The sequence below is a fragment of the Siphateles boraxobius genome, unplaced genomic scaffold (assembly GCF_051911475.1).
Source record: "Siphateles boraxobius isolate OS27281-9 unplaced genomic scaffold, OSU_SipBor_1 5, whole genome shotgun sequence".
Classification (NCBI taxonomy): domain Eukaryota; kingdom Metazoa; phylum Chordata; class Actinopteri; order Cypriniformes; family Leuciscidae; genus Siphateles; species Siphateles boraxobius.
This window is the reverse complement of record NW_027509141.1, coordinates 21,004,955-21,030,555: the sequence shown is the minus strand read 5'-3', so window position 1 is coordinate 21,030,555 and position 25,601 is coordinate 21,004,955. Positions and strand designations below refer to the sequence as shown.

General features: G+C 38.4%; 2 protein-coding genes across 4 annotated transcripts in view; one reads left to right on the top strand and one right to left on the bottom strand.

Moving 5' to 3' along the window:
* atxn7 (ataxin 7) overlaps nucleotides 1–20,545 on the top strand; it is a 48,910-nt gene extending 28,365 nt beyond the window's left edge. For 2 of the 3 annotated variants that reach the window (XM_077203244.1, XM_077203243.1), the window contains exons 5-14: nucleotides 1,955–2,059; nucleotides 12,806–13,037; nucleotides 13,190–13,467; nucleotides 13,615–13,697; nucleotides 14,212–14,477; nucleotides 14,636–14,828; nucleotides 15,105–15,226; nucleotides 15,312–16,198; nucleotides 17,391–17,533; nucleotides 17,608–20,545. In XM_077203244.1, coding sequence (XP_077059359.1) covers nucleotides 1,955–2,059; nucleotides 12,806–13,037; nucleotides 13,190–13,467; nucleotides 13,615–13,697; nucleotides 14,212–14,477; nucleotides 14,636–14,828; nucleotides 15,105–15,226; nucleotides 15,312–16,198; nucleotides 17,391–17,533; nucleotides 17,608–17,625 — 2,327 coding nt within the window. In that variant the 3' untranslated portion in view covers nucleotides 17,626–20,545. The remainder of the gene's footprint in view (nucleotides 1–1,954; nucleotides 2,060–12,805; nucleotides 13,038–13,189; nucleotides 13,468–13,614; nucleotides 13,698–14,211; nucleotides 14,478–14,635; nucleotides 14,829–15,104; nucleotides 15,227–15,311; nucleotides 16,199–17,390; nucleotides 17,534–17,607) is intronic. The other variant, XM_077203245.1, reaches the window with a different exon arrangement.
* A 110-nt stretch (nucleotides 20,546–20,655) lies between these two features.
* psmd6 (proteasome 26S subunit, non-ATPase 6) lies at nucleotides 20,656–25,439 on the bottom strand. The gene is made up of 8 exons (XM_077203249.1): nucleotides 25,160–25,439; nucleotides 24,182–24,387; nucleotides 23,096–23,241; nucleotides 22,784–23,003; nucleotides 21,642–21,750; nucleotides 21,101–21,269; nucleotides 20,946–21,023; nucleotides 20,656–20,848 (listed from the first exon to the last, which is right to left on the bottom strand). The coding sequence occupies exons 1-8, from the start codon at nucleotides 25,293–25,295 to the stop codon at nucleotides 20,752–20,754; spliced, it is 1,161 nt and encodes a 386-aa protein (XP_077059364.1). The 5' UTR covers nucleotides 25,296–25,439; the 3' UTR covers nucleotides 20,656–20,751.
* Between the last annotated feature and the right edge of the window lie 162 nt (nucleotides 25,440–25,601).

Genomic DNA, 25,601 nt, shown 5'->3' with positions numbered 1-25,601 from the left:
TACCACGCTTGCCAGAGGACCCCCTCCTCGGGCAACCTTTGAAACGCTGGCACAGTAGCTGGCTATCCCTTATCACTTATTTGTTTCCTTTCTTATGAAAACAGAGTAGCGCTGCTGCGAGTGACCGTCTGTACTGCGTGAACTCACCCAGACGCTTTTCCCAGAACGTCCCCAGAATGGCCTGGGTGGCCTCACCTGAACTGGGCTGTTGACAGTGTAGTGGATAGACACTGTCTATTAACGGTGTGCTTTGTGAAAATACGTTAACTTGGGCATTTTGTGTGTGTATACTCTGATGGCAGATTCAGTTCAGGCTCCATTCACTGGTTAGGTCAGATTCTACATGCATCTCACACTCGTTTACTTAGCGAGTCCTAATCAGGAGTGACGTGATTCCTATCTGTCCACAATGAAAGTGAAAAGCTGCATAAGAACATGCAACCCCAGTAAATTTGATCAGTGTAATATACAGTAGAGTTAAGTGTAGCGTGATTTTTGATGTTTACTTCATGTTTAAAAATGTTGTTAATTGTACACTACTATTCAGAAGTTTGGGATCTGTAAGGACGACAAGTCTCTTATGCTAAGGCCGCATTTATGTAGCCAGCAGCCATATCACCCTGTTGCCCAAGACTGGTTGTCCACTGAAGCTAAGCAGGGCTGAGCCTGGTTAGTACCTGGATAGGAGACCTTCTGAGAAAAACCAGGTTACTGCTGGAAGAGGTGTTATGGAGGCCAGCAGGGGGCGCTCATCCTGTGGTCTGTGTGAGTCCTAACGGGGACACTATACTGTCAAATGGCACCGTCCTTCGGATGAGACGTTAAACCGAGGTCCCGACTCTCTGTGGTCATTCAAAATCCCAGGATGTCCTTTGAAAAAGAGTTGGGGCCAAATTTGCCCCTGGGCTTCCTGCATCATGGCCTCCTAATCATCCCCATACATACTGATTGGCTTCATCACTGTCCCCTCTCCACCAGTAAGCTGGTGTGTAGTGGACGTTCGTGCGCAATATGGCTGCCGTCGCATCATGCAGGTGATGCTGCACAATGGTGGTGGTTGAGGAGATTTAAATGGAAAATTTATTCCTGTGATGGCAAAGCTGAATTTTCAGCATCGTTACTTCAGTCTTCAGTGTCACGTGATTCTTCAGAAATCATTCTTATATGCTGATTTGCTTCTCAAGAAACATTTCTTATTATCAGTGTTATCAAAACAGTTGTGCTGCTTAATCATTTTTTTCAGGATACTTTGATGAATAGAAAATTCAAAAAGAAGCATTGTAAAATAAATATTTTGTAACATTGTGAATGTCATCATTACACTCACTTTTGATCAATTTAATGTATCCTTGCTGAATAGTATTAGAAAAGTATTAATTAAAAAAACAACGTACGAACCCCAAACTTTTGAACAGTAGTGTAATACTGATAAAAAACTCAAATTTCAGCAAATTCTGTATTTTTATAAACCGTTTCTGTCCATTTGCTTTAAATGCTTTAGTTTACATCTTATTAATAACTAAGCTACGTTTTTAAACAATATTAAACATTTTATTTATTTGTCAGTTTGTCATTTATTTATTTACATTTTTATATTTGTATTAATAAATTGATCAATTATCAGTTTTAGATGTCTTTATTACTCTATTTGAAAAATAAATGATTACCTGTTAACATCTTTTGATTATTCAATTTGTTTGATTCTTCAAAGCAAAATCAATATAATAAAAAAACAAAAAGGTATATTATTATTCTGTCAGCTGATATGAAAAGCCATATTTATTCATTTGCCTTACATTATAAGGTTTTTCTAACAACAGATTAATAATATTAGCTTCTACGGTCATGCAAGTAGCTACACGTGTAACTGCGTTGTTCAAATCGCCTGCTTGTCTGAAGAGCACGAAACGTGCTATTTTGACCAGCTAATGAGTGTTTGTGTGTGTTTTCACAGACATGCCCATCTTTGGCCAATGTCCTGCACAGGATGACTTCTACCTGGTCATGTGCAGCCACTGCAGTCAGGTAGTCAAACCCCAGGCCTTCCAAGCACACTACGGTAAGACCACCTTCGGCTCTCTCTGCTCTCCCTGCTGTCTTCAATAGAGGTGTTTTAGAAAAATCTTATCTCACTCAAGGGAATTAAGACCGAAATCCCACCTCTGCTCTGCCTCAACTATCATAACATGAAGAGGGAAGAACACAAGCCTTTGATACCCACCGCCAGAGTTCTGTTTACTATCCTCAAGTTAATATTTGATGTGCTCTTTTTAGTTGGCACATCTGTGCTGTTTTATCCAATCTAGCACATGTAAAACCTCCCCTAAGACATCAGAAAATTCCAGGAATAAAAAATGAAGTAAATCAGAATCACTCCCATTTCAGTACACCTCTGATCTGTGTTTTGAGGAAAACCCTTACGTGGGGTTTTTATTTATTTATTTTTGAGCTGTTTAAAATGTGTCAACAGTGTTTGAACACTATAGTTTATTTTAGCACATGAACATTGCAAATCCATCATACTTACATTACTCTGTAACATTGCAAATACATCATACCACATAGCATTTTTGCAAATGTCAAGAAAGTGGTGTCAATCAAATGGTTGCAGAAGGCTTCTATGATGGAGCTGGGGTCTTTTTCTTATGTATTAAAATTTGTTAAAAGTGGTTTCATTCTCATCGATTTTTGAAAACATTTGGCCCAGGCAAGGTCTTGCTTTGTCCCAGCTGTTTCTCTGTACACAATAATTAACCTTGAATGAAAGTGATGGTTAGCTAATTTGTTGTTTCCGGGTGTGTTCACACTTGTAGTTCTGTTCTTTTGGTTCAGATCAAAACAGAAAATAATGCATTTAGTCCATATTTTACAATGGGACTTATTGAACATCCAAAACAATGCCGTGTGCTGGGCTAAACGCGCTGGTTGTATGTGCGTACATAATGCTATTTTTACAAGCTGAGAACTCATGAAGAGCTTAGAAAACAGCGTCCGGAATTCCTCCGTTGCACAAAACTGTGAAGTGTAGCTACTATGATGAGAAGAACAAGATATGCTTGAGCATTCTGTCATTTTTAGGGTCTCCGTTTGTGACATCACGTCCTGTTTTTGGTTCGTTTAGATGTCTTTGGTCCGTGTTGCGTTCATATTTCAGTCGAACCGCTCCAGAGTTTGTTTAGAAGCAGACAGAGACTCACCTTTTCATGGGTCTTGGTCCGCTTGTTTGATGCACACCAGGATTGGGACGGCAGCGTTCACACTTACACAGTCGCACCAGAGTTCATTTTAATCAAATCAAAGAATCGAATTACTAAGATTCTGTAATAAACTGGTGCACTTTAACTTATTTTTTCAGCATTGGCCACAAGGGGGAGACACATTTTCATTAAATCCCAGTGGAAAAATGGTAACCAAAAGGCTGTAAAGTAGGACAGAAGAATAAAAATAAAAAATAATCTGAGTTGGTTTGCTTTAAGTCTGCAGAGTATAAGATCCAATGAAATGCAAAACTCTTCAGATTCAAGTTGGGCCTATTGCTGGCATGTTTTTTATTTTTTAACACCATTTTGTTTGCCCCTTTTACTTTCTGCATTTTTTTTAAATTTCATTTCAGTGTGTTTTTTGGCCATCATTTCTTAGTAGCATCACTGTCACCGTTCAAAACATAATTACAAAATTTCAGAATAATCAAAATGGTTTTATTAATGAAACCTGAAAATGTGACCATTCTTTTTAGAAGATTTTGTTTAATTTTTCTTTTAAAATTGTGTAGCATAAATAGCATTTTTTCATATTTTTTTTGTATGTCATATTCCTCATAAATATTTAGTTCAGGTTTTGTAAAACTGTCTGCTTAGTGTACACAAACATTCATGAACCATTCATGTTCACGGACTATTAGAACCCAAATTAAAAACTTATTTGATTGGAAGATTTCCCGTAGCCATAACTGAATCCAAAAATATGTCACAGGACTCCGAATTTGTGCAGATTGTGAAAGTTGCAGCACTCTTAAAAGAGCCAAAACATGTCGACATCAGTGCACTTGACGCTCTGGTCAGCTTCCAGAAGATCAGTTTTTCAGAACTGCATTGATGTTAAAATATGATCTGTTTATTGCACTCGGACTGAGCCAGTTCTCCTGCAGTTTCTTTTTAGAGATCATTACACAATCACTCACTGTAGCGGTAAGAGTTCTTTTTATGAACACTGGGACTCCTTTATTCTAGAGACTGAAAGATTAATGAGCAGATTAACTACGCAGACCATGAAACTTTTAAATGCTCAAGTGCTTGACTAATAGTGTAGGGAAGAATCTAGTTCTGGCAAGTGCTCATCCAAGATGAGGATTAATAAATCATAATGAGCTGAATCAAGCTGCAGTGCTAAGGAATATGTATTGCAAACTACATGTGAATCTGCCAATAAAAAATGCAAATAGATTTTTAAAATGATGTTAAAAGGATTGGCCTTAGTGAGAATTTCAAGTCATAATTTACAGTATATTTGAGCTTTGTGACATAACGCATTATCCTGTCAGATGTAGCCATAGGAAGATGGTACACTGTGGTCGTAAAGCGATGGACATAGTCAGCACCAATACTCAGGCAGGCTGTGGCGTTTAAATGATGCTCAATTGGTACTAAGGGGCCCAAAATGTACCAAGAAAATATCCTCCACACCATTACAATGCCACCAGCAGCCTGAACCATTGATACAAAGCAGGATGGATCAAGGTTTTTTTTTTTAATTTTTTTTGCCAAATTCTGACACTACCATCTGAATGTCGCAGCAGAATTTGAGACTCTTCTTCGTACCTCGCTGCTTCTTCCTACTTCATCTTTGTACCTCGCTTAATGCATCTGAGATGATTTGACATATGCCGGATCGTCTAATTGTGATAATTGATCTCTGGCTAATTTGGTTTTGATTAAAATATCAATATCAAATATCAATCATTTTCGGATTTGATTAAAATATCTGCATTAAGTTGTCTGATATTACTGTGTGTTCATTGGAAAGGGCAGATATATCGATACTCGAAACCATAATCAGCAATGCAGCGATTGGCTGACGTCAAGACAGCTACATAATGACGATATAATTAAAACCGGAAACAGCCAAGCAGGCAAAATTACATAAATGTTTTTTCTAGTAGATAAATTAAATGCGTTAATGTTTGTTACACGAATCCCCAATTATTTCCATTTTTCACAATGTCTAGTATTTGTACAGGCTTTACACTTTTTTCAGTGTCAGGAGTAGCCTATAGTAATTAGCAATTCATTCAGTTTTACACGTGAAGAAATAATATTTCTAATGGCACAGCAGACAGCATTTTTTTACATTGTTTTTTTTTTTTTTTTTTAAGTTATCTGCATCTCCTGCACTGCATCAAGCCTCCTGTATAATAGCTGTCACTGTTCAAATAATGCATGGTTCATACAAACAGGATGTAATGTGTGTAAGGCTCCAGTAAAATTATGAGATAATTACCCCCTCACGAATAAATCTATCAATGAGTAAAGAAATTGGCTCTGTCTATTATAGGCAACACAATTTTGTAAATATTTTCTAATATTTTTTATTATGTATATAAAATATTTCCATTTTATAATTTTAATTTATTAATTTCCCTGGTCCAAATGGGTGCTCTTGCAAGAAAGTAGCAATGGCTGGGACAGACTTTCACTTTTAAAACAATGCAATCTAATCCTGTTTATGTGAAAAAAGCCTGCCCCCTAAGCATGTTTGAACTACAGACTTGTTGCTATGACAGCAACTCCTGGATGAGCTTTGAAGAACCTAACAATCCTGTCAAATTGTCAAGAGTAAAATCTAGATAATTGAGTAATCCACGTATGAAGAAAGGGCCCCAGGCAACTTTATTCCAGCCTTCTATTGTCCAATTTTGGTGAGCCCTTGCGAATTGTAGCCTTAGTTTCCTGCTCTTAACTGACCGGAGCGGCACCCGGTGTGATTTCTTCTGCTGTAACCCTTCTGTTTCAAGGTCACATGTATTGTGCATTTAGAAATGCTCATCCTTTGGATTTCGCCTGCGAAACTGGCCCAAGTCCTTTACATAAAAATCAGTCTAGAGGCTTTCATAGCCAACCTAGAAAGTCAGGAAAGTTCTCGATTTTTTTTTTTAAGTTAATGCATGTAAATTCTTACATTTAGCCCCTTTAGTAATAAGAAATGAATTTGCATCCTCCTCAACATTCATCCGTTTAAAGGGTTAGTTCACCCAAAAATGAAAATTCTGTCAGTATTTACTCGCCCTCATGTTGTTCCAACCCCTTAAGATCTTTGTTCATCTTCGGAACACGAATTAAGATATTTTGATGAAATCTGAGTGCTGGATCACTCCTCCATAGGCTTCTAAGGGATTGACACTTGCCAACCCCGAAAAGTTATTAAAGCCATCGTTAAAATAGTCCAAGTGAGTACAGTTGCTCAATCTTAGGTTTATTAAGCGACGAGAATACTTTTTGTGTGCAAAAACAAACAAAAATAACGATTGTATTTCAACTATTTGAAATAAAAATTCATTTCCTTCTCTTTGGGCCTCTAGTCAGTTAACTTAGTGTAAAAGCGCAGAGCTATGTAACACGTAGGCTCACTATTGGCCGACGCTGGTCATGTGTGTGATGCGTGTGACGTACAACAACAGAAGCGTACGCTGTTAAACTAGTGAAATGACTCGAGGCCCACAGAGAAGGAAATGAATAGTTGAAATAAAGTCGTTATTTTTGGGGGTTTTTGCGCACAAAAAGTATTCTCGTCGCTTGATAAACTTAATTCGTGTTCCGAAGATGAACGAAGGTCTTGCGGGGTTGGGACAACATGAGGGCGAGTAAATACTGACAGAATTTTCATTTTTGGGTGAACTATCCCTTTAAAATGAACTCAAACGTTTCCTGTGCTAACTTTTCACTTTCACTGCATTGTGTATTTGTGGATACTGTGGGGTTTTGCCGTCACACTGAACCTCAGCTGATTAGCTGATTGGATATTTAATCTTGCTGTCCTTCAAGCAATGTCGAATTTAAAGACTTTGAAATTAATTCAATAGGGCTTACTAGGGCTGCTCCTGAGTAAAGTTTTTTTTTTTTTTGACAAGTCGCACGTTTATGGTATTATTTTAATTACTTAAATATTTACTGTGGGGAAGGGGTGGGCTGGGGTGAGGGTTGGCGATGCAATTTGGAAAACTTTCAGTTTCAGGGCAGAGAAAGAATATTATATGTGACATTGTTCTACATTAAAGAGAAATACTAAACCATAATAATGAGGATTTCAAAAATATATTAAGCGCTCAAGCGCATGCATACATTTTGTTGCAGCGCACCAGCAAATGTAATGATTATGAACATGTCTGAAATAAACTGTAGTTATGAAAGCATCTGATCATAGCAATGTGGATGTTTGCACAAGCTCTGCAGTTCTGAACTCCAGTAAAGTCACGTCACGTTTTTTTATATAACACTTTATACAACAGATTGTTGTAAAAAAAATTTTTTTATTTTATTTACTCACCCTAAAGTTGTTCCAAACCTGTATTAATTTCTTTCATCTGCTGAACACAAAAGAAGATATTTTGAAGAATATGGGTAACCAAACAGTTTATGGGCTCCATTGAATTCCATATTATGGAGGGAAAAAAAATCTATGCAAGTCAATGGGACCCATAAACTGTTTGGTTACCGACATTCCAAAATATCCTGACAGAATTTTCATTTTTGGGTGAAGCGCTATTAAAAGCAAGCAGCTTAACAGTATTAAACATGAAAAAAAAAAACAGTGTCAGCATCCATTTCAATTAGAAATCCAGCGACTCTCTAGTGTGTTGATGTTTTTGCTCACGGGTGTCTAACCTCGAGTGACTGAACAGAAGAAATTAACCGAAGATATCCATGTCAAAGAAGCACACCTATCTATTATTAAATCGCCACAGACCAATGGTAGTTTGAAGGTGTTTACTGGCCAGAGTGAACTTTTCCAGAAATTTCACTTTGCCAAGCTGTTTCAATTATGGTTAATTTTAGGGATGTTCTGATACCACTTTTCCCAGAACTAGGCCGATACTGATACTTTCAAACCTGAGCTTTCATTGGATTTGTTATTTTTAATTATATTAGGTAGGGAAACCAAAAGAATATGAATCCTTTATTTCCTTCAGTTATTTTCATTCTTTATGATGTTACTTTCACTGTTCATTTTATTGCTCTATCATATTTTATCTTTCATTTAATAGCACGGTATATTAAGAGCTGCTTCAGTAGGGCTCAATGCTAAGGATTTTGTTTCTACTGGTCCATTTTCTCTATTACAATTTTGATACTCCAGCAAAACCTACTAGCCTAATTAATGTAAATTTAAAACATTGTTAAAGATAAGTAAACAAAATGTAAAATAACGCATTATCTTCACTGTATAAATTAAATATATATTTTCAATTTTTTATTGAAGTTACAAAAGTCATTCAGTCAAGAGCATTGATTGATTTCTTTGTCCTTTGTTGTTCGATTAACTTTAAAAGCACAGCAGCAGGTTTAAGTTGCTGTCCCTTTAAAGGTGACATATTATGCCCCTTTACACAAGATATAAAATAAATCCGCAGAATGTGTGTCTGACATTTCAGCTCAAAATACCCCCTAGATAATAGATTATAGCTTGTCAGATTTGCCCCTTTTTGGGTGTGAGAAAAAAGGCTCCATTTTTGTGGGTGTCCCTTTAAATGCAAATGAGCTGCTGCTCCCCGCCTCACGGCCAATCCTTTTACACGAGCTTCAGATACTCCGGTAATAACACAACACGCGAATAATATCACTCATCCAAAATCTCAGAAATAACCAGTAGAGAGCGCAGCCTTATGGTGAGACTCTTAAAGTAGCAGTGTGTAATTTTTAGCGGCATCTAGTGGTGAGAATTGCGAATTGCAAACACCAAGTCACTCGCGGACTATCCCTCGGTTTTCAAACTCGAATGAGAAGCTACGGTGGCCGACGTAAGACAAAAGATATCTGAGTCTGAGTCTGAGTCAGCAGCAGAGAGTAGTAAGTCAAGCAATGAGGTTTCTTTAGCGATGTTTGTTCGCTTTCGGCTACGGTAGACACATGACGTCACAATATGTCGACCTTCATAGAAGGGGATTCCCGCGCCTATGTAGATATAAATGTCTCATTCTAAGGTAATAAAAACATAACGGCTCATTGAGTAAGGTCTTTATACACCACTGAAAACATAGTTATGGATCTTATATTGCATTTCTGTCAATAAATCCTAAGAAATATCACATATTGCACCTTTGAGCCCCGTTCACTTCACACTACAAGCGACTTTGTCGCTGCATGTCGCCAGTGGCTGGCGATGAGGTCGCTAGTGGGCGTTCCCACCACTGGTTGCCTTTATGAATGACATCCAATGATGTGGAGAAGGGTCATGCGCGCTCCGCTCCTATTGGTTGTCGCTTCGAAAGTAGCTCTTAATTTGCATAAAGTTAAACAGATCTCAACTTTGTCGCGTCGCCAAACACGCCCCATCCGGTAGCCAACGGTCGGCAACGGTTATTTTGTGATTTCACCTGAATGAATAGAGTCCGCAGCGGCGATAGATTGAAGCACGCTTCCGAGTGAAGACTGCGCGAGCCACAAGAGAACACCGTATCCATGACACTGATAGCAGCGGCACCGAGCACTCAGCTTGAGTAAAAAAAAAAAGAAAACTACCTTTTAGCGCTAGATTTCTTATTTAATAGCGAACTAAATGAATGCTCTTCTAGTTAAATGGAGATGTTTTATTTATTTGTATTAGGTACACCCGTGCCTCAATGTTACAAAAATTGGTGGGGGACAATATCGATCCTTAGAAAAAGTGGTGGGACACGACTTCACTGGATCTAAACAAATCAATCTAACCATAGATGTGACCAGTAGTGGTGGCTTTCTTAATCTGTTTAAAATAATTTTGCAAGAAAAAATTACCAAAATATTGATGCTTCTGAAGTAAGCTTTTGGAGAGAAATGAATCTAATAATCTCTATCCCCACTCTCTCTTTCTCTACCTCACTCTTCCTCTCTAAATGCCCACAAACATCTGACTGTGCATCCCAGAAAAAAGCTAAGTTATAGATATATACAGATATGGAAATTGTTAGTTATTTGTATTTTTTGTTGCTGTGCACTTTACTACCTGTGGTCCTTTAAGTGTATTAGAAAAACTGATGGCTTACTGACTCAAAACATAATTTTGGCTATAGCCTTTTTTGTTGCAGTTTTTAGTTTAAAGTAGTCGAAAGCTAAATTTAAAGACTCGGATGTTCTGTCTTTTATCTTTTTTTATTTTATATTCTACAGGAAAGTTGTATTTGTCAAGCCCTAAGCTGTTCCCAATAACCAAGCACAGGCTGCTAAGTTAATATGCTGGACATACACAGGTGTCAATTCATGATATGTTGTCTTCTCTTAATTGTAATACTTAATGTACATTGTTGTTAAATATGGTGTAATAAATAATGCTACATGATAAATAGAAGGCTTCAAATATACCCTGTAATCGGTGATCGGTATCGGGTGATACAGCTTCCAGTAATCAGTGATCGGTATCGGGTGATACAGCTTCCAGTAATCGGTGATCGGCCCCAAAAATCCTGATCGGAGCACCCCTACTCTCTCGTCTCATCTGAGGCTGGGACTCTAAACAGTGTTCTGTGCAGGCATTGAACAAAGTTATTGGGTTGTCACTTTTCACGTTGTCTGGTTTGGTAGATGCACCAGGGGCCAGATTATAGCACTAAAACAGAAAAAGTCAGACTTTCATATGTCAACTTTAAGAAGCGCAGAATACATGGATACAATATACTGTTACACATTCATTTTATTTCTCAACTGTTAACGTTCACATAATACATTATCAACTATGTAAACTAGGATATTGCCAAGATGGCGTTTTTACACAATTTTGTGTGAATTCGTCATTTCAAGCGCAGGACGACGTGAAAGAGAATTCAATGCAGTATTCAAGCACTGTATGGGACACTGCTTTCATTCAATTCCTTTGATATATTTATTTTATAGACATCCTTCTCTGATATATCCATTCTGCTTTCTGTTTGCTCTGTTGTCGATGTGTCTTTTTCATAAGCACTGTACTGTACACGCTGCATGGTATCAGTTTTTGGTATCGGAGCATTTCTTTTTTATTGATTTTTGACAATTAATTTGATCGATTATAGCTCTAGACATTTTGAAAGGCTGATGGCTTTTTAAATTGTTCTCCATTTCTATTTTCAAAGTAAAATACAAAATGGTACATTTAACTGTGCCTTTGTCCACGCTTCATTTGCACGAGGCTCTTGATTTTATGTCGGAAGTTCCCTGTGGTCATTTGTCAGGTTGCAGTATTTGGTGTACAGTTTCCCTACAACAGTCCCAGATTGCTTTTCAACATGGGGCAAAATTATATTAGGGACTGTTGTGGTCTAATTGGGGCTTTGTCGATTTGGCCTTTGGTTACTCAAATTGATGTTGGCTCACTTTCTCGCAGCAGCGTCAACAACCCGGCAAGAAGCCACAAGCCTCTGTTAGAAATAAATAAGTCAAGGATTTCTTTCTGGTGTCCTCCTTTTATTTATTCTTTTTTTTTGTGTGCCTTTGCTGTTTTATTGGCACAGATAAACACTGGCGAGACATCAGACTAAAGTGTGTGTGTGTCTGTGTGTGTTTGCCCCTGGTTTGCTGGAGGGCTTAGTGACAAACACTGGGCCAGAGCAGCAGGACTGTGTGTTTTTTACAGGCAAGTGTGGAGAGACCGAGACGTTTGTTAGTGCAGCACAGCAGTTCATTCCTCTTGCACATTTGTGTTTTGTAAATTACGACTGAGAGAGAGCAAATGTTTATTTAGAAGAGGAGAGTGTCTGAATATGTGTCTGAGCATTAATCTACTACAGGTTAGGTTAACTTCCTTTTAAAATGGTTATCGTGGACAAAGTGCAAAGCTAGACAAATAAAAATGTTTTGGTTCAAAGCTCATCAAACTTCAAAAGTTAAGCATATATTTGTCCCTGGCTTTTCTTCTCTTGCTTGTCTCATTTATTTTCTTCAGTCTTTGTTTTTTTTCCCACTGAAATGTATAACTTAAAAAATAAGTTCATAGTTTTTGTTACACTAATAACATATAATACATAAAATATATACGCAATATTGTTAACTGAGAAAAACTGAAACAAACATTTTCATTACAAATAACTATTAAAAAGAATATTTTTTTGATACTTAATTATATTATAAATCTTGAAATTTTTACAACCCACCTGATTTAAACATGAAAATGCCGCTAAATGTCAATAATGCTGGACTGTTGAGAAATCTACCATTACCCTTCTGGAAATCTTAAGGCCCGTTCACACCAAGAACTATAACTATAAAGATAAATATATTGGCGTCCACTCCAGTGGATGATATCTTTCTGTTTATTCTAAGTGCATGCATGTCTGTCACTTTAAATGCTTGAGATCATTACAGCAGGATGGACTCTGATTGGCTGTCTATGTTTTCATCATTCATCAGCTGGATAAAATCATTCTGAAAGTGATTCCAACTATACTGTTTCTCTGTGCCATTATCGTTATAGCTGTGGTGTGAACTGCTATTCTTTAATATTGAGAAGTATTTTCAGAACTATATTTTTAGCGTTATCGTCCTTGGTGTAAACGGGCCTTTACATGTGTTTATTTACTTACATTTTTGCCTTCAACATGTTGAGCAATAGAAGGGTAAAATCTTTCAAATGTCTCGCCCCTCAGAGAGAAGACACATCTCCAGCAGCAAGCCCCCATCCATCTATCCCGCCTCTGCTGCATTTGCAATCTCTCGAAATAAGGGCAGCATTGGGGGCGGAGTTGGGGGCGGGACCGTCAGTGCAAGCACACTGGCACGCACAAACAGCAGCGTCCCCACTAAAATCTACAAACCAACCAAAGAGAAGCCTCCTCACCGGAAGCCTCACTTCCCCTATAGGGTGCTGCAAGAAGAGAGGTGTGTATGTGTTTTTTGATGGAGTGTAAGTGAATTTAGTGGATAAATTAATTAAGATAAGCAGCCTATTCTTACGTAACACAAAAGATGTAATATGAAACACACCCACCTTTGGTACAATATAAGGCTGTCTTTATTTCTCTGCCTTCCAGTTCAATTACTGCTGTCAAAGTAGATAAGGTCCCTCTGAAGGTGGAATCTTCAGCCAAGCTCCCCCACGTGCCCGCCTCTTCTTCCACCTCCACGTCCTCTTCTTACAATACTGTGAGCACCTCTCCCCTGAAGTCAGGCCTTAACTTCCCCTCCATACCAAAGGCTCCTCTGCTGGCCCCTGGTCAGATCCCTAATGGAAAGGGCCACCTTTCGTCCCAAGACAAGAAAACGGACAGTAGCAGTGCCAGTAGCAGAAGACCCTTGTACAAGAGACAAGGTAAATGCTAATAGTCGCTGCTGCTACTGTATATTTATGCTATTTGTCACAGGATATTCTACTAAATTGTATTGGAAAAAAGTAAAAAGTACACGCCTTTTCTTGGATCTTACGTGTTCTGTTTCTGTTATGGTATTTTTCTTCTAGAGCGAGAGTTTAATCCAGATATCCATTGTGGGGTTATGGATATGACAGCACATAAGCCATGCACAAGATCCTTAACATGCAAGGTGTGTCTCCTTACACTTGTTTTGAGTTGGAATTATGGATGCACTGTGGAAATTTGGGCCCATATAAATAGGCAGCTATTTAAAAAAATATGATTGTTAGACATTCAGTCAGACTTTCTAGACCAGACTTTAAACTTGCCAAAAATGTTAAACCCAGACATTACACAATAGATTATTTTATTTTTGAATATAGCCCTAATATAATATTATAGCATCAATAATATAGCAAAGATAATAAGGTCAGATATTATATTATATTGTATTTTATTAAATTTTTTGAATATTGCCATAATATTATTATACGGCAATATAAAGGTAATAATATAGCAGATAAAAAGCTCAAATATTATCCTGGTTTTATCTTCCTAATCAGAATGTTCTTGGCCTATATCCTTATGGTCACCAATATCCTTATGGTCACGGTATAGTGCATCTCTAGGACGTCCCTAATGAGTAAGTGAACCAGTGAGTAACTGCTTGACTAAACAGTTAAATATTACCCCTGTCTCCACAGACACATTCCATAAGCCAGAGGAGGGCGGTGCTCGGGCGGCGGCAACGCTTTGACACACTGCTCGCTGAGCACAAGAGCAAAGCGCGTGACAAGGAGTTGCACTTCAGGTTGAACCCCTCACACCCAGCACCCCCTCTCAGGGACCCTCACCCTCCCCACTCCCGCCTCCCACAAGACCTTCACCCGGTCTCCCATGGCAATGGCACTGCTGATGCCACCAAGCCTTTGCCCCTCAAACCCAAACCTCATAATTCTGGGCTTCCACGGTGAGTTGCTTCCTCCTGCCCCATTATTTCCTCTAAATCAGATTCCTGTTTGATTGATTAGCCAAATTGTGGTAGTTGACAGTCATATTTATATATCTCCAGTTGTTTTTGTTTGGGTCAATCAAGGCAAAGGTTAAGATGCTCTGCTCTATCTTCAGACTCAACAACAGTAACTTTCACAGTGGAGGAGACCCAGCCATGGCCCACGACCAGGCCCACCACTCTCACCCGGCCCCTGTTTGTGTTGAGAGCAGCCGCCTCTGCAGCGATGAGGGGGAGAACGAGGAGAGGGAGGAAGCTACGGAGAAACTGGACTGCCATTATTCAGGTTACCACCCACGACCAGCCGCTGTAAGTACAAGAAACCTTGTGATCTTAAAGTGTTAGTGAGGTTTTTTTCCTGAACTCAAGTGCCTGCATAAACAGTCTCTTGCATTTATTTTTAGCTTTTGAATCACTAACCTATTCTTAAATGGGTTTACAATGAATAACCATGGCCTCATTTTAATCCAATTTTGTGGCAAGCCACCCTCTTAAAAGTGAGATTCGAGTTGAGTCGGCCTTCATCTGAATGATTGAAGAGAATATTATGAATAAATGTACTATTCATGTTCTGTTTCTCACCAGTACTGCACTTTTGGAAGTCGATTGTACGGTAGAGGATGTTATGCGTTTGACCGGCGCTGGGATCAAGTACGGTGTGCTCTCACCACCATGCTGGACAAGCATGTCAACTCACAAATGTGGAAGTGAGTGTGTTGAGACTCTTCCTGCAAGTAGCTGTTTTTCTGATGAACATAGTCCTTATTGTGATTTCTTCCATTTACTTTGTAGGAAAATCCCTCTGGCGTTGGAGAATTCTGCAACAACACCGACAGCCTCTCACCGGACTAGCACAAATTCCCATTCTTCCTCATCCTCCTCCATTTCCGCCGGCTTTCTCAGCCTGTCTTCGTCGCCGCCTTATGATAGCAAGCCTGTCCTGTCGTACGGCACCACCCTGAACGCCCGCTCTTCTCCGCAAGCCTCCGCAAGCGAGCAGCCCGCCTACAGTGGCGCTTCTAGACAAGTGTCAGCCTCATCACCCCAGATGCCTTCAGCCCACTTGTCCTCGCTACCCTCGTTGGGCTCCAACCGACCCCTCAAATCCCGATCTGGTACAAAGTCCTTTAGGGCTCGGGAGCCATCCTCCAGCCTAAGTAACTCTGTAGTCAAGGGTAGTAATAATAGCAGTGTAAGCGTCAGCGGAAGTGCAAGCGGGAGCCTCAGTTCGGGAAAGAAGCGGAAAAACAGTTCCCTGCTAACCTCCCATAGCACTTACACCTCGGAATCATCCTCATCCTCCTCTTTTAAGAAGAACTGCGCAGTAAACGCGGGTAGCCTGGGCAGCGCCTATCATTCCTCGCTCGCCTCCACCCCGACTTCATCTTCATCGTCATCAGCGTCGTCATCATCCCACAGTGGGGTGTACAGTGTGGGGGTAAACTGCACCCCAGGCAGGGCCAACTCTCTGAGCTTGAAGCAGGAATCGACGGGACGCGGCCCTCCTTCTGGCAGCCCCGCTGAGTCTATTAAACGCATGAGTGTGGTGATGAACAGCAGTGACTCCACCCTCTCCCTCGGACCGTTTGTTCACCAGAGCAGCGATCATCACGCAGAGGCACGTCTAGAAGCCAAACGGAGGAAGGGTTCGCCTGGCTCAAGTAGCCTCAACAGCACAGGTACATACGTCTTATCAATACAGATTCACTGTGCTTTCATTTTTCCAGAGTCCTGCTTCATTGGAGTTTAGTTTTGATCTAGCTTCTCTTTTATTTAAGTTTCACTTAATTTGCTTTCGGTTTCATTTCAGTTTAATTTTAATCTGGTTTCTGTTTCATCTCAATTTGGTTTCAGCAATCAGACTCTGTCTAATGCCATTTTAGTATTAATCCAGGCTCATTCAATTTATAGTTTTAATTTGGGTTTTCATCTTTGGTTGTTTTTTTAATCGAGATTCTATTTAATTTCTTTTTAATTTGTTTTCTGTTTCTATTTCAGTTTAGGTTAAATCCTATTTCTGTTTTATCTGAGTTTAGTTTTGATCCCGTTACTATTTTCATTTAGTATTATCATTAATTATTACAGTTTCAGATTCAAATGAGTTTATCTGATCCAGTTGCTGTTGAGTTATTTCATTTCAGTCTAGTATCAATTTCTATTTGATTTCAGTTAGATTTAATTTGGTTCCTGTTTCATGTCAGTTTGATCTCAAAATAATTTCTTTAAATACAGTTACAGTTAAATACAGTACAAATACAGTTTTTTTTATTTCAATTCAATTGTAATCCACACTCTAATGTAAATTTCGTATTATTCCAGTTTCTATTTTTATTATAGTTAATTTCATTTTGTTTTTTCGGTTTTTATGTCATTTCACATTAGTATCAACCCCTTTTTCATCTTACTTTAGTTTTGATCCAGATCTATATTTCACTTAAATTCACTTTAGTGTGTTTAGTCCAGTTTCAGTTTCATATGAGTTTATTTTTGATGCAGTTTCAGGTTAATTTCAGTTTAATTTCAATCTAGACTCTGTTTGATGTCATTTTAGTATCAGTTCAGTTTCTGGATTAATTTTGATCCGATTGCTTTTAAATTTCAGGTAAATTTTAATGTGGCTTTTGTTTCATTTCAGTTTAGTTGTACGTTTTTGTCACATTTCACATGAGCTTCAATGCACTTTCATCACCGCTCTTCAAAGCTGACTTAAAAAAGGAACAGAGAAGGAATGTACTGACTTTCTGGATCTCCATTCAATCCTAGAAACACTATAAACCCAAAATAATTTGTTGACTTTACATAATTATCATATGCTGTTTGCTTGATTCCAAAGTGCTGTTTCTTATTCAAATTGTGTAATGACTTTGACAGTGTCTGGAGCAGGAGGGGGAGGAGGACAAGGTTCCGGCAGGACCAAAATGGCCAAGTCTCCATCAATCAACAACATCCACAGCAAGCACGCTCGCTCTATACCCGGACCACCAGGGCTCCCTAACAATTCACTCATACATCAGGTACGTTTCTTTACATCATCCGGTTGCTTCATTGTTTTAGTTCAGAATGTAATATTGCCTGTTGTTTCCGGCAGCCAAAGGCTCGTCCCTGACACCGGTGTGGAGGCTCTGAGCGTGCTGAGCAGTAGGCTGGACCCAGAGCTCCCTCAGCCCCCTCATGCCACTCTGCACGAGGCCTTCTTTTTCTCTTACTCTTCCCACAATCCTCAGGGTGGAATGCACACTGGGTGGCCCATTTGATGTCCTTCGTGGGGATTTCCTCCCAAAGCCATGCAGGGGCACTCTCCTGGGATAGGATAATAAAGCCAGAGAGATCTAGTTCTCCTGTCAGAGGTTATAATGAATCTATACAATGCACCATTGGGTACAACGCCTGCTGCGTAGAGCTACCCAGCCTGAGCACTTGCGCTGGGGTCTGAAGGTACAGATTTTGGGCTGGTACGTAGCCTCACCAACACTACCAAGCATTGGAGGGATGGGCGACACAAACGAGTTTAATTCTTCGGTATGTGTGGACTACTGGAAACTGAAATCTTACTCAGCCTTGGAGGAAGTGTGCAGGAGAGGAACATCCCTACAGGAGACACACACTCAACTTGCGTTAATCATAACACATGATCTCTCTCTGGAGGGCTGAATAAGATCGAGCTACGCTCACTGCAGATAGACATGACAGGAGTGGAGTTTCAGCACGAGCAACCTAAACTTAAAAGATTATGCAAACTAGACATTTTTACACCACATTTTGTTTACAGGCTAGCAAATGTATAGCAAAGAGAACAAAATACCATTTATCATACACTTTTTTTTGGAAAGAAATGAATCATGCTTAAATTTAGAGGTTTGTTTTATTTCAAGGGAATTTTTATGAACTTCGGCTAAAGGAGTTTTTTTTACAGAACAATCCAACCCTGACTTGCATTACCTAAAGCACTTGATTTTTTTTCCGCCGCCCCATTCATTTCAATAATTTCAGGTTTGTTAGTAGCCTAGCATGTCTTTACTGAATCTCTGAGCGACAGTTGTCTCTTGAAGCTCCAAAAAATATTCAGTTTTAGGTACATTAAGGGCTTGATTCAGTAAAGCTTTTTAGCACATGCGAAACCAACTGCAGGAACAAAACGAGAGACAGCAGGTGACGTCTCATCTCCTCCAATTACCCATTGTAGCACTAAAGAAGCATGTGCTGAAATCTTAATGTACTAAAATCTGCAGTCTTGCTCGAAAGATGATTGTAGGAGAGCCATTTCCTGGTGTCAATGCCTTAGGCATGGTATTGTTTTTTTGCCGTTTCAATCTCAGAAAGGGCCTTATGGCTAGTTGCTGTTGAGCCATAGACCAACATTACAGACACACTATCATCTCAGCAATGGAGTAGACATTTTCATGACTCAATACTGTGAGACACATATACAGTAGTCTGGCCATCACCATCTCATGAAATAACCACTAATTTACACTGCGACCCAATGTTCCTGCATTGATCCGACACAAACCTAAAGAGGTTAGTAGCTGGACATTCTGATTTAGATCTCATTTTCATTGTGGGTCTGTCAACTTAAAAAGGCAATAGATCCTCTTTTGGCTCGTTGATCTTCAGAAATGTTGAGCTGGATTTTGTGTAAGTTTGGGCTTATCTTTAAAACTCCTGTAAATTCCTGAACTCCACTGATGTCAGTCAGCAGTCGTTGCTGAGAAGTAGAGCATGATTTTTTTTTGTGTGTGTGCGCGCGTGTATTTTTTCCCTTCGGCTTTTTCGTACACGAAACCGAATACAAATATGGAAGTATCCCTATTTCAGAAATACATATTTTGTTAAAGAATTGTACATATGGAGATGTATTTTTGCACAGCAATTTCGTAAAACTTTTTGGTACAATTGAGATCATTATTATTTATTTAGTAAATGGAAACATTCTAAGATTATTAGAAGTGGTTCACTGCCAAACAAATAATGCAATACGCCACTCTATCCAAACACAGCTTCCTGTTAGTCACATGCCGAGTTCCCCCAGACAGATTGTTGCCACAGTAGTGGGAAATCATCCACCGAATATATATATATATATATATATATATATATTATTATTTTTTAGGTGTTAATAGTGCTTTTTTCCCCCTCCCTCATGATGCCTCCCATCTCAATCCAAGAGGTCAGAGAATGTGATCAAAATAGCCCGTTACAACTGTGCAAAAGATTTCTGGCTGGCTGATGCATTTTGTAGGACTTTTCTAACTGGAAGAGGGAACAAAACAGTTGTACAGTGCACCACTGTTGCCAAATGTTGTAATTGGATACATTGCTTTTTAATTACTTATTAATTTGCTTTTAACGCTGACAAAAAAAGAGAAAGTGCCTGAATTAGTTTCTCATTGACTGTTGTTAAGGCAGAGCTTTTTATTTCATGTATTCATTTTTCCACAGTACTTGAATGTTATATAAAGGTTTAGAAACGTTTTAAACCTGCCTAGGAATCTCATACGTCGCCCTTTTCCCCTTCAAGTAGAGCGGTAACTGATTGATGAAACGCATGGCAGAGGACTGACACTTGACACTGCCGTGAGAAAAGCATCCTGTCTGTTCCTTGTATTCTTTTATGACTACTTTTGATATTAGAGATTTTCAAAGCGAGAGGGATAGATATTTTTGTGGCAAAGTCAGTGATTTCAACCAATGTTTTAGGCAGATAAATGTACTGTTTACCTTGAAATTGTAACTCCACTGTTTTCAGATGACGAAAGCTTTGTGAAGATGTTTGATTAAACGCAACAGATTTGGAATGTGAATCTAAGATAAAAACAGTTTGCTTTTTGGGGAAGAAGCCTCTACATATAAATCTATGTACAAGTGTGTATATTTTGATTTCTTTCTTTTTTTTGTATACATATTCAAAAATCATTTGATCAGCTGGACTTTTGTGTGTTGGCTGCTATGTAATTCATGAACAAACAGTAGGGTAGATTTACTTAATATTTAAAGAAAAGATTGTATAGTATATTTGTTTTGTAACAAGTTTCTGTAAATATATAAAAAATAATTTATACAGTTATTTATAAGAAAAAAAAGTGTCAGACTCATCTTTTCCCCACATTTGCTCACACAACAAAGACAAACACAGAAGTTTCCTCCAATTCAGTTTTATTATATACTGTACATAAAACAAAAGACCGGTTGCTTGCAAGAAAAGATGGGTATCGATCAATCGCCACATGCTGGACTACATGTTGATCACTCTGGACAGCTTCTGCACTCTGTTGAGCAGGAGATCACCTTTCTTTATGGTTTCTTGGTACTGCCAGTTCTTACTATCAGGTCTGGGAGAGAAAAAAGGACAAGTAGTGCACAGTTAGTTTATCCATAGATCAAACAGGGATTTAAATAATCAATACACATTTAACATTAGGTCTTCACCTGTTGGTTTCCACAATCTCATTAACTTTGTCGATCTTGCAATGTAAACGTCCAGCAGCGATAAATCGTGACAGCTCCCTAGGGAAAGGAAAAGACCAAAGTGAGTGAAGAAAGTATGTTTTAGTATAGAAGTTTAGATAAACATGGGAGCGTACTGGTCGATGAACTCTGTGCTGACTCCAAACGCTTCGGCCATGTATCCCAGCGTGAGGGAGCGGTAGGATTCCAGTAACTGGCTATAGGCCAGGATGCGCATCTCTCGAACATAGTAACGGTAATGAGGAGCAAACAACCAGTCTTGCTTCATCTCCTGTTCCACTCGAGCTACAGAAGAGAAACAGATGGAACATCTAACAAACATTTTTAAACAATGACAGAAGACTAGAAGTGCTTTCAATAAACACTGCAAATGATATAGCTTACAGAATCTTAAAGTGGAGAGTGTCTAGTTAAGCAATAACATTCTCACAAGTGAATGACATGTGAAGGCCAAGTATGGTAGACCATACTCAGAATTTATCCTCTGTATTTAACCCATCCAAGTTAGTGTGCGGACACACACACACACACTGCAAACCGTGGACAAACACACGGAGCAGTAGACAGTAATTTCCTCCCTGTATCGAGAATAAAACCCACAACCTTCGGGTTACCAGTCTGACTCTAACCATTAGGCTCCACTATTATTTTACTTACCCAGTGATTGGAAGAATACAGAATAACGGCACTCGTAGAGAGAGAAGAGGTACTGGCGGACAGCTGGTAAACTGTGCAACACCTCCAAGATCTCAGCACCTTTAATCACCTGAAAGAAAGCCAGAGGTTCCAGAGCGTATTTCTATTAGATTGAATTGTATCTGTGTTAGGTTTTAGCCATATAACACTTGAAACTCTTAATAAAGGAAGCCTTTTGTTAGATTATAGATGTGATTCAATAAAGCTGGGGTTTTCAAACTGGGGTATAAGGAGCCTCAAAGGGGTGCTAAAGAAGTCAATAGAAAATTTGAGGGAAAATATTTTTAGGGCTGTCAAAATTTAAGTTTTAACTAATGATATTAATTAAAAGTTTAACATGTTAATTTTAAAACAATTTAGAAGATTTCATATTACCGTTTCTTTTTTATTCTGCTTTCTAAAGACAAGTCTGAAATCATGAAATTATCCATGATTATTTTATTTTATTGACAGCCATGAGCCGAAAAATGTGCACACTACCATTTAAAAGTTTGGGGTTTGTTTGGTCTCATGTAAGAGTATCTTATGCTCACCGAGGCTGCATTTATTTGATGAAAAATACAGTAAAACAGTATTGTGAAATATTATATCCAATTTAAAATGACTGCTTCATAATATATTTTAAAATGTAATTTATTCCTGTGATACAAAATATTCAGCATGATTACTCCAGTCTTCAGTGTCACATGATCCTTCAGAAATCATTCTAATATCCTGATTTGCTGCTCAAGAATTATTTCTAATAATTATCAACGTTGAAAACAGTTAAAACAGCTGCTTAACATTTTTGTGGACAATATACTTTTTTCAGGATTCTTTGATGTATAGAAAGTTCAAAAGAACAGCATTTATTTGAAATAGAAATCGGTTGAAACATTACATGTATTTAGAGTCACTAGCTGTCCATGCTGAATCATAGTATTAAATAATAAAAGCAAATCAATAAATTCTTACAGACCCCAAAGTTTTGAACAGTAGTGTATACACTGGCTTTTCTAAAAATATAAAACATTGTAGCCCAAAGCAGGATTTTAATCGCATTCGTTCATTTGTATATAAAAAAAAATTAAAAACATCAGCACAACATTTAGGCCAGATCTTACCTTCTCTCTCAGGTCAGGCCTCTTCAGTGCGATCATACACACATACACAGTGTACGTAACAAACGTCTTGTAGTCCATGAGCTCATACGAGGTGAACGTGGAGACCGTGTCCAGAAAGAGCTCCGCTGCCTGCTTGAAATCCCGAATGGCCACACAGTAGAGACCCTGATACACCTTCAGACGATTCCTCCGGTCCCAGTCACCACCTTCTTCAATCAGACTGTTCATGCATGCAAAGTTCATGTGTCAGGCCAACATTTCAGCTAGAGATGCATTAGTTCACTAAAAATAAGCATGCACTCTATACCACACCTTTTGGCTTTCTCGGTGTTGCGGGTTATGAGGTCGTTGTCCATATAAAACAGGCCAATCCTCAGCAGGTAGAAAACTATATCTAAGCGATGACCAAGAGCAACAGTCTTGTCATAGGTCTTCCTGAAGGCAGTCAGGGCCCCTTCCTACATGAACGGCAGAGAAATATTATCAGTGCATTCAAAGATGAAGATGAGATAGTGTAAGAATCAACACAGCGAAGCTGCACAGACAGAAAGCAGGACATTAAATGTACAAATGCAACATGCCGATGTACAGATGTAACTAAAATCATCGTTCAAAAGTTTGCGGTCAGTCCAATTTTTTTTTTAAAGAAATGAATACTTTTATTCAGCAAGCATGCACTAAAATTGATCAAAAGTGACAGTAAAGACATATAATGTTACAAAAGATTTCTATTTCAAATAAATATTAGGAGATTAAGAAGCACAACTGTTTTCAACATTGATAAGAATTGTTTCTAGAGCCCCAACTCTACATATTAGAATGATTTCTGAAGGATCGTGTGACACTGAAGACTGGAGTAATGATGCTGAAAAATCAGCTTTGCATCACATGAATAAATTACATTAAAATATATTAAAATAGAAATTGTAATTTTTCACAATATTACTGATTTTACTGTATGCTTGATCAAATAAATGCAGCCTTAAGCATCCGTTTAAAATTTTGAAAAATCTTTTCAACCCCAAACTTTAAAATGTAGTTTATGCCTATATGTAATTCAGGTCTAAAAATGAATTATATTTAAAGGTACAACATGCAAGAATTTTGTAATAAAATATCCAAATATCACGACAGACATGGACAACAGCATTACGTCTGTTTCATTCAAACATTATGGTCCATGGCAAGCAGACTTTGTGACAAAAGGAGAACTTAAACGAGGATCAATATCAGCGTGGCGTTTTCGAGATGCCGAGAGCTCCACGTACGCGACAAACTTCGACTTGACAGAGCTCTTGCATGTATTTTATTAGACAGGTGAGCAAATGTACATAAAACTAAACAATGTTATATTTCAGGAATTGTTCAAATCATCATCATCGCTGTGTGAATTCTTACCTTGTCACCGATGCGTATGAGATATTCAGCTTTGGCCATCATGGCATCCCTGATCTCACTCTCGCCGAGGTTCTTCTCAGCATCTTCCAAAACATCATCCAGCCGTTTCAGCTCGTCCTCGTTTTCTTTCTTCATCTTACTCAACAGATCCGTGTCCACCTGCCATTTCAGATCTTTACACAGAGCTTCATAGTATGGGGCCATATCTACAAAATAGAGTATCACATCATCAACAATCACCATGTGCACATTTGAGGAGTTTCACTTATATAATACACCCAGTTCTTAATATTCATGTAAGGAAATGCATTCAAAAGAGAAACAGTAGAGAAACAATTATCTAATTCAAGGGTTTTCAATCTTTTAGAGGTCACAAACCCCCAAATATGATTTTCACTTGTTTAATCTATTTAAATTAAATGTTCTTTAACTGAACTTAACTATATTAAATAACTAATATTTTATTCCATTTTAATCACACCTACATACATGTATACAATTATAGTGTTTGTTGGCAAAAAATAATGGTTTGATAGCAGTTGTTGTCGTCACAAAAGAATAATACGTGTTAATACACGAATATGTCGATTAAAATTCTCACTAGCATTTTATTGTAATCAAGAATCTACGGCATGTGTCACTACAGAGAAAAAATCCTTGAAAAATATTCTACAAATTGTGTAACGTTAAGCAGAGTGACAATCGGCCCTGGGTTAACGTACATTAAAATATAGCAATTAAGAAAATGTATAACCGACATTCAAAAGTGCCAGAAGAAATGTATAATATAACCAGTAAATACAGTAGCAGCTAATGAGCTAACGTTAGTGTGCTACTTGCTTTAGCCTGTCAACCAACTAAACCCCAAATGGCAGGAAAACGATAAAGCTCGTGCATGAAACAGCTGAATATATTGCAGTATTACAGAAACTCTGTATATTTGCTAAACGAGCAGCATGTACGAGTGAATGAACTCACTGTTGAGTTTGATGGCGTCCATCAGTTCGCTCTTCACTTTAGCATCCTGTTTGTGAGTCAGTAAAAACTTCAGCTGAGCTATTCTCAGATTGGGGTTTTTAGGTAAACCCTCTTCCTCCAGGTTTTCCAACGGCATACTTGCAGAGTTAAAAAATTACTACAGAACAACGGGAGAAAATGTTACGGCTGGGAGTGATAACGATGAACTAGTAGTGGCAACGATGACTAGGGGGAAATCTAAACAAAAAATCGGTAAATTCACTTCCTCCTGCTCGAGACAACGACGCGGGGTAAAGACGGGCAAATGGAAGTCAAACAACCAAAAAAAAACGCTGCCCCCGTCTGGTTGTATGGTATATCTACAATTATATAAAAAAATGTTTTTTTTATTTTTTTTTTATCAAATGTTTTTTTTTACACTGTTTTTCTTTCTTTTAACTTT

What these genes read in the sequence shown, in the direction of transcription:
- psmd6 (XM_077203249.1), bottom strand. Translation starts at nt 25,295, where the DNA reads ATGCCGTTGGAAAACCTGGAGGAAGAGGGTTTACCTAAAAACCCCAAT. An exon ending in TCATACGCATCGGTGACAAG is followed by an intron (nt 23,242 to 24,181) that starts GTAAGAATTCAC and finishes CCGTTCATGTAG; the next exon opens with GAAGGGGCCCTGACTGCCTT. An exon ending in AGCACAGAGTTCATCGACCA is followed by an intron (nt 21,024 to 21,100) that starts GTACGCTCCCAT and finishes TCCTTTCCCTAG; the next exon opens with GGAGCTGTCACGATTTATCG.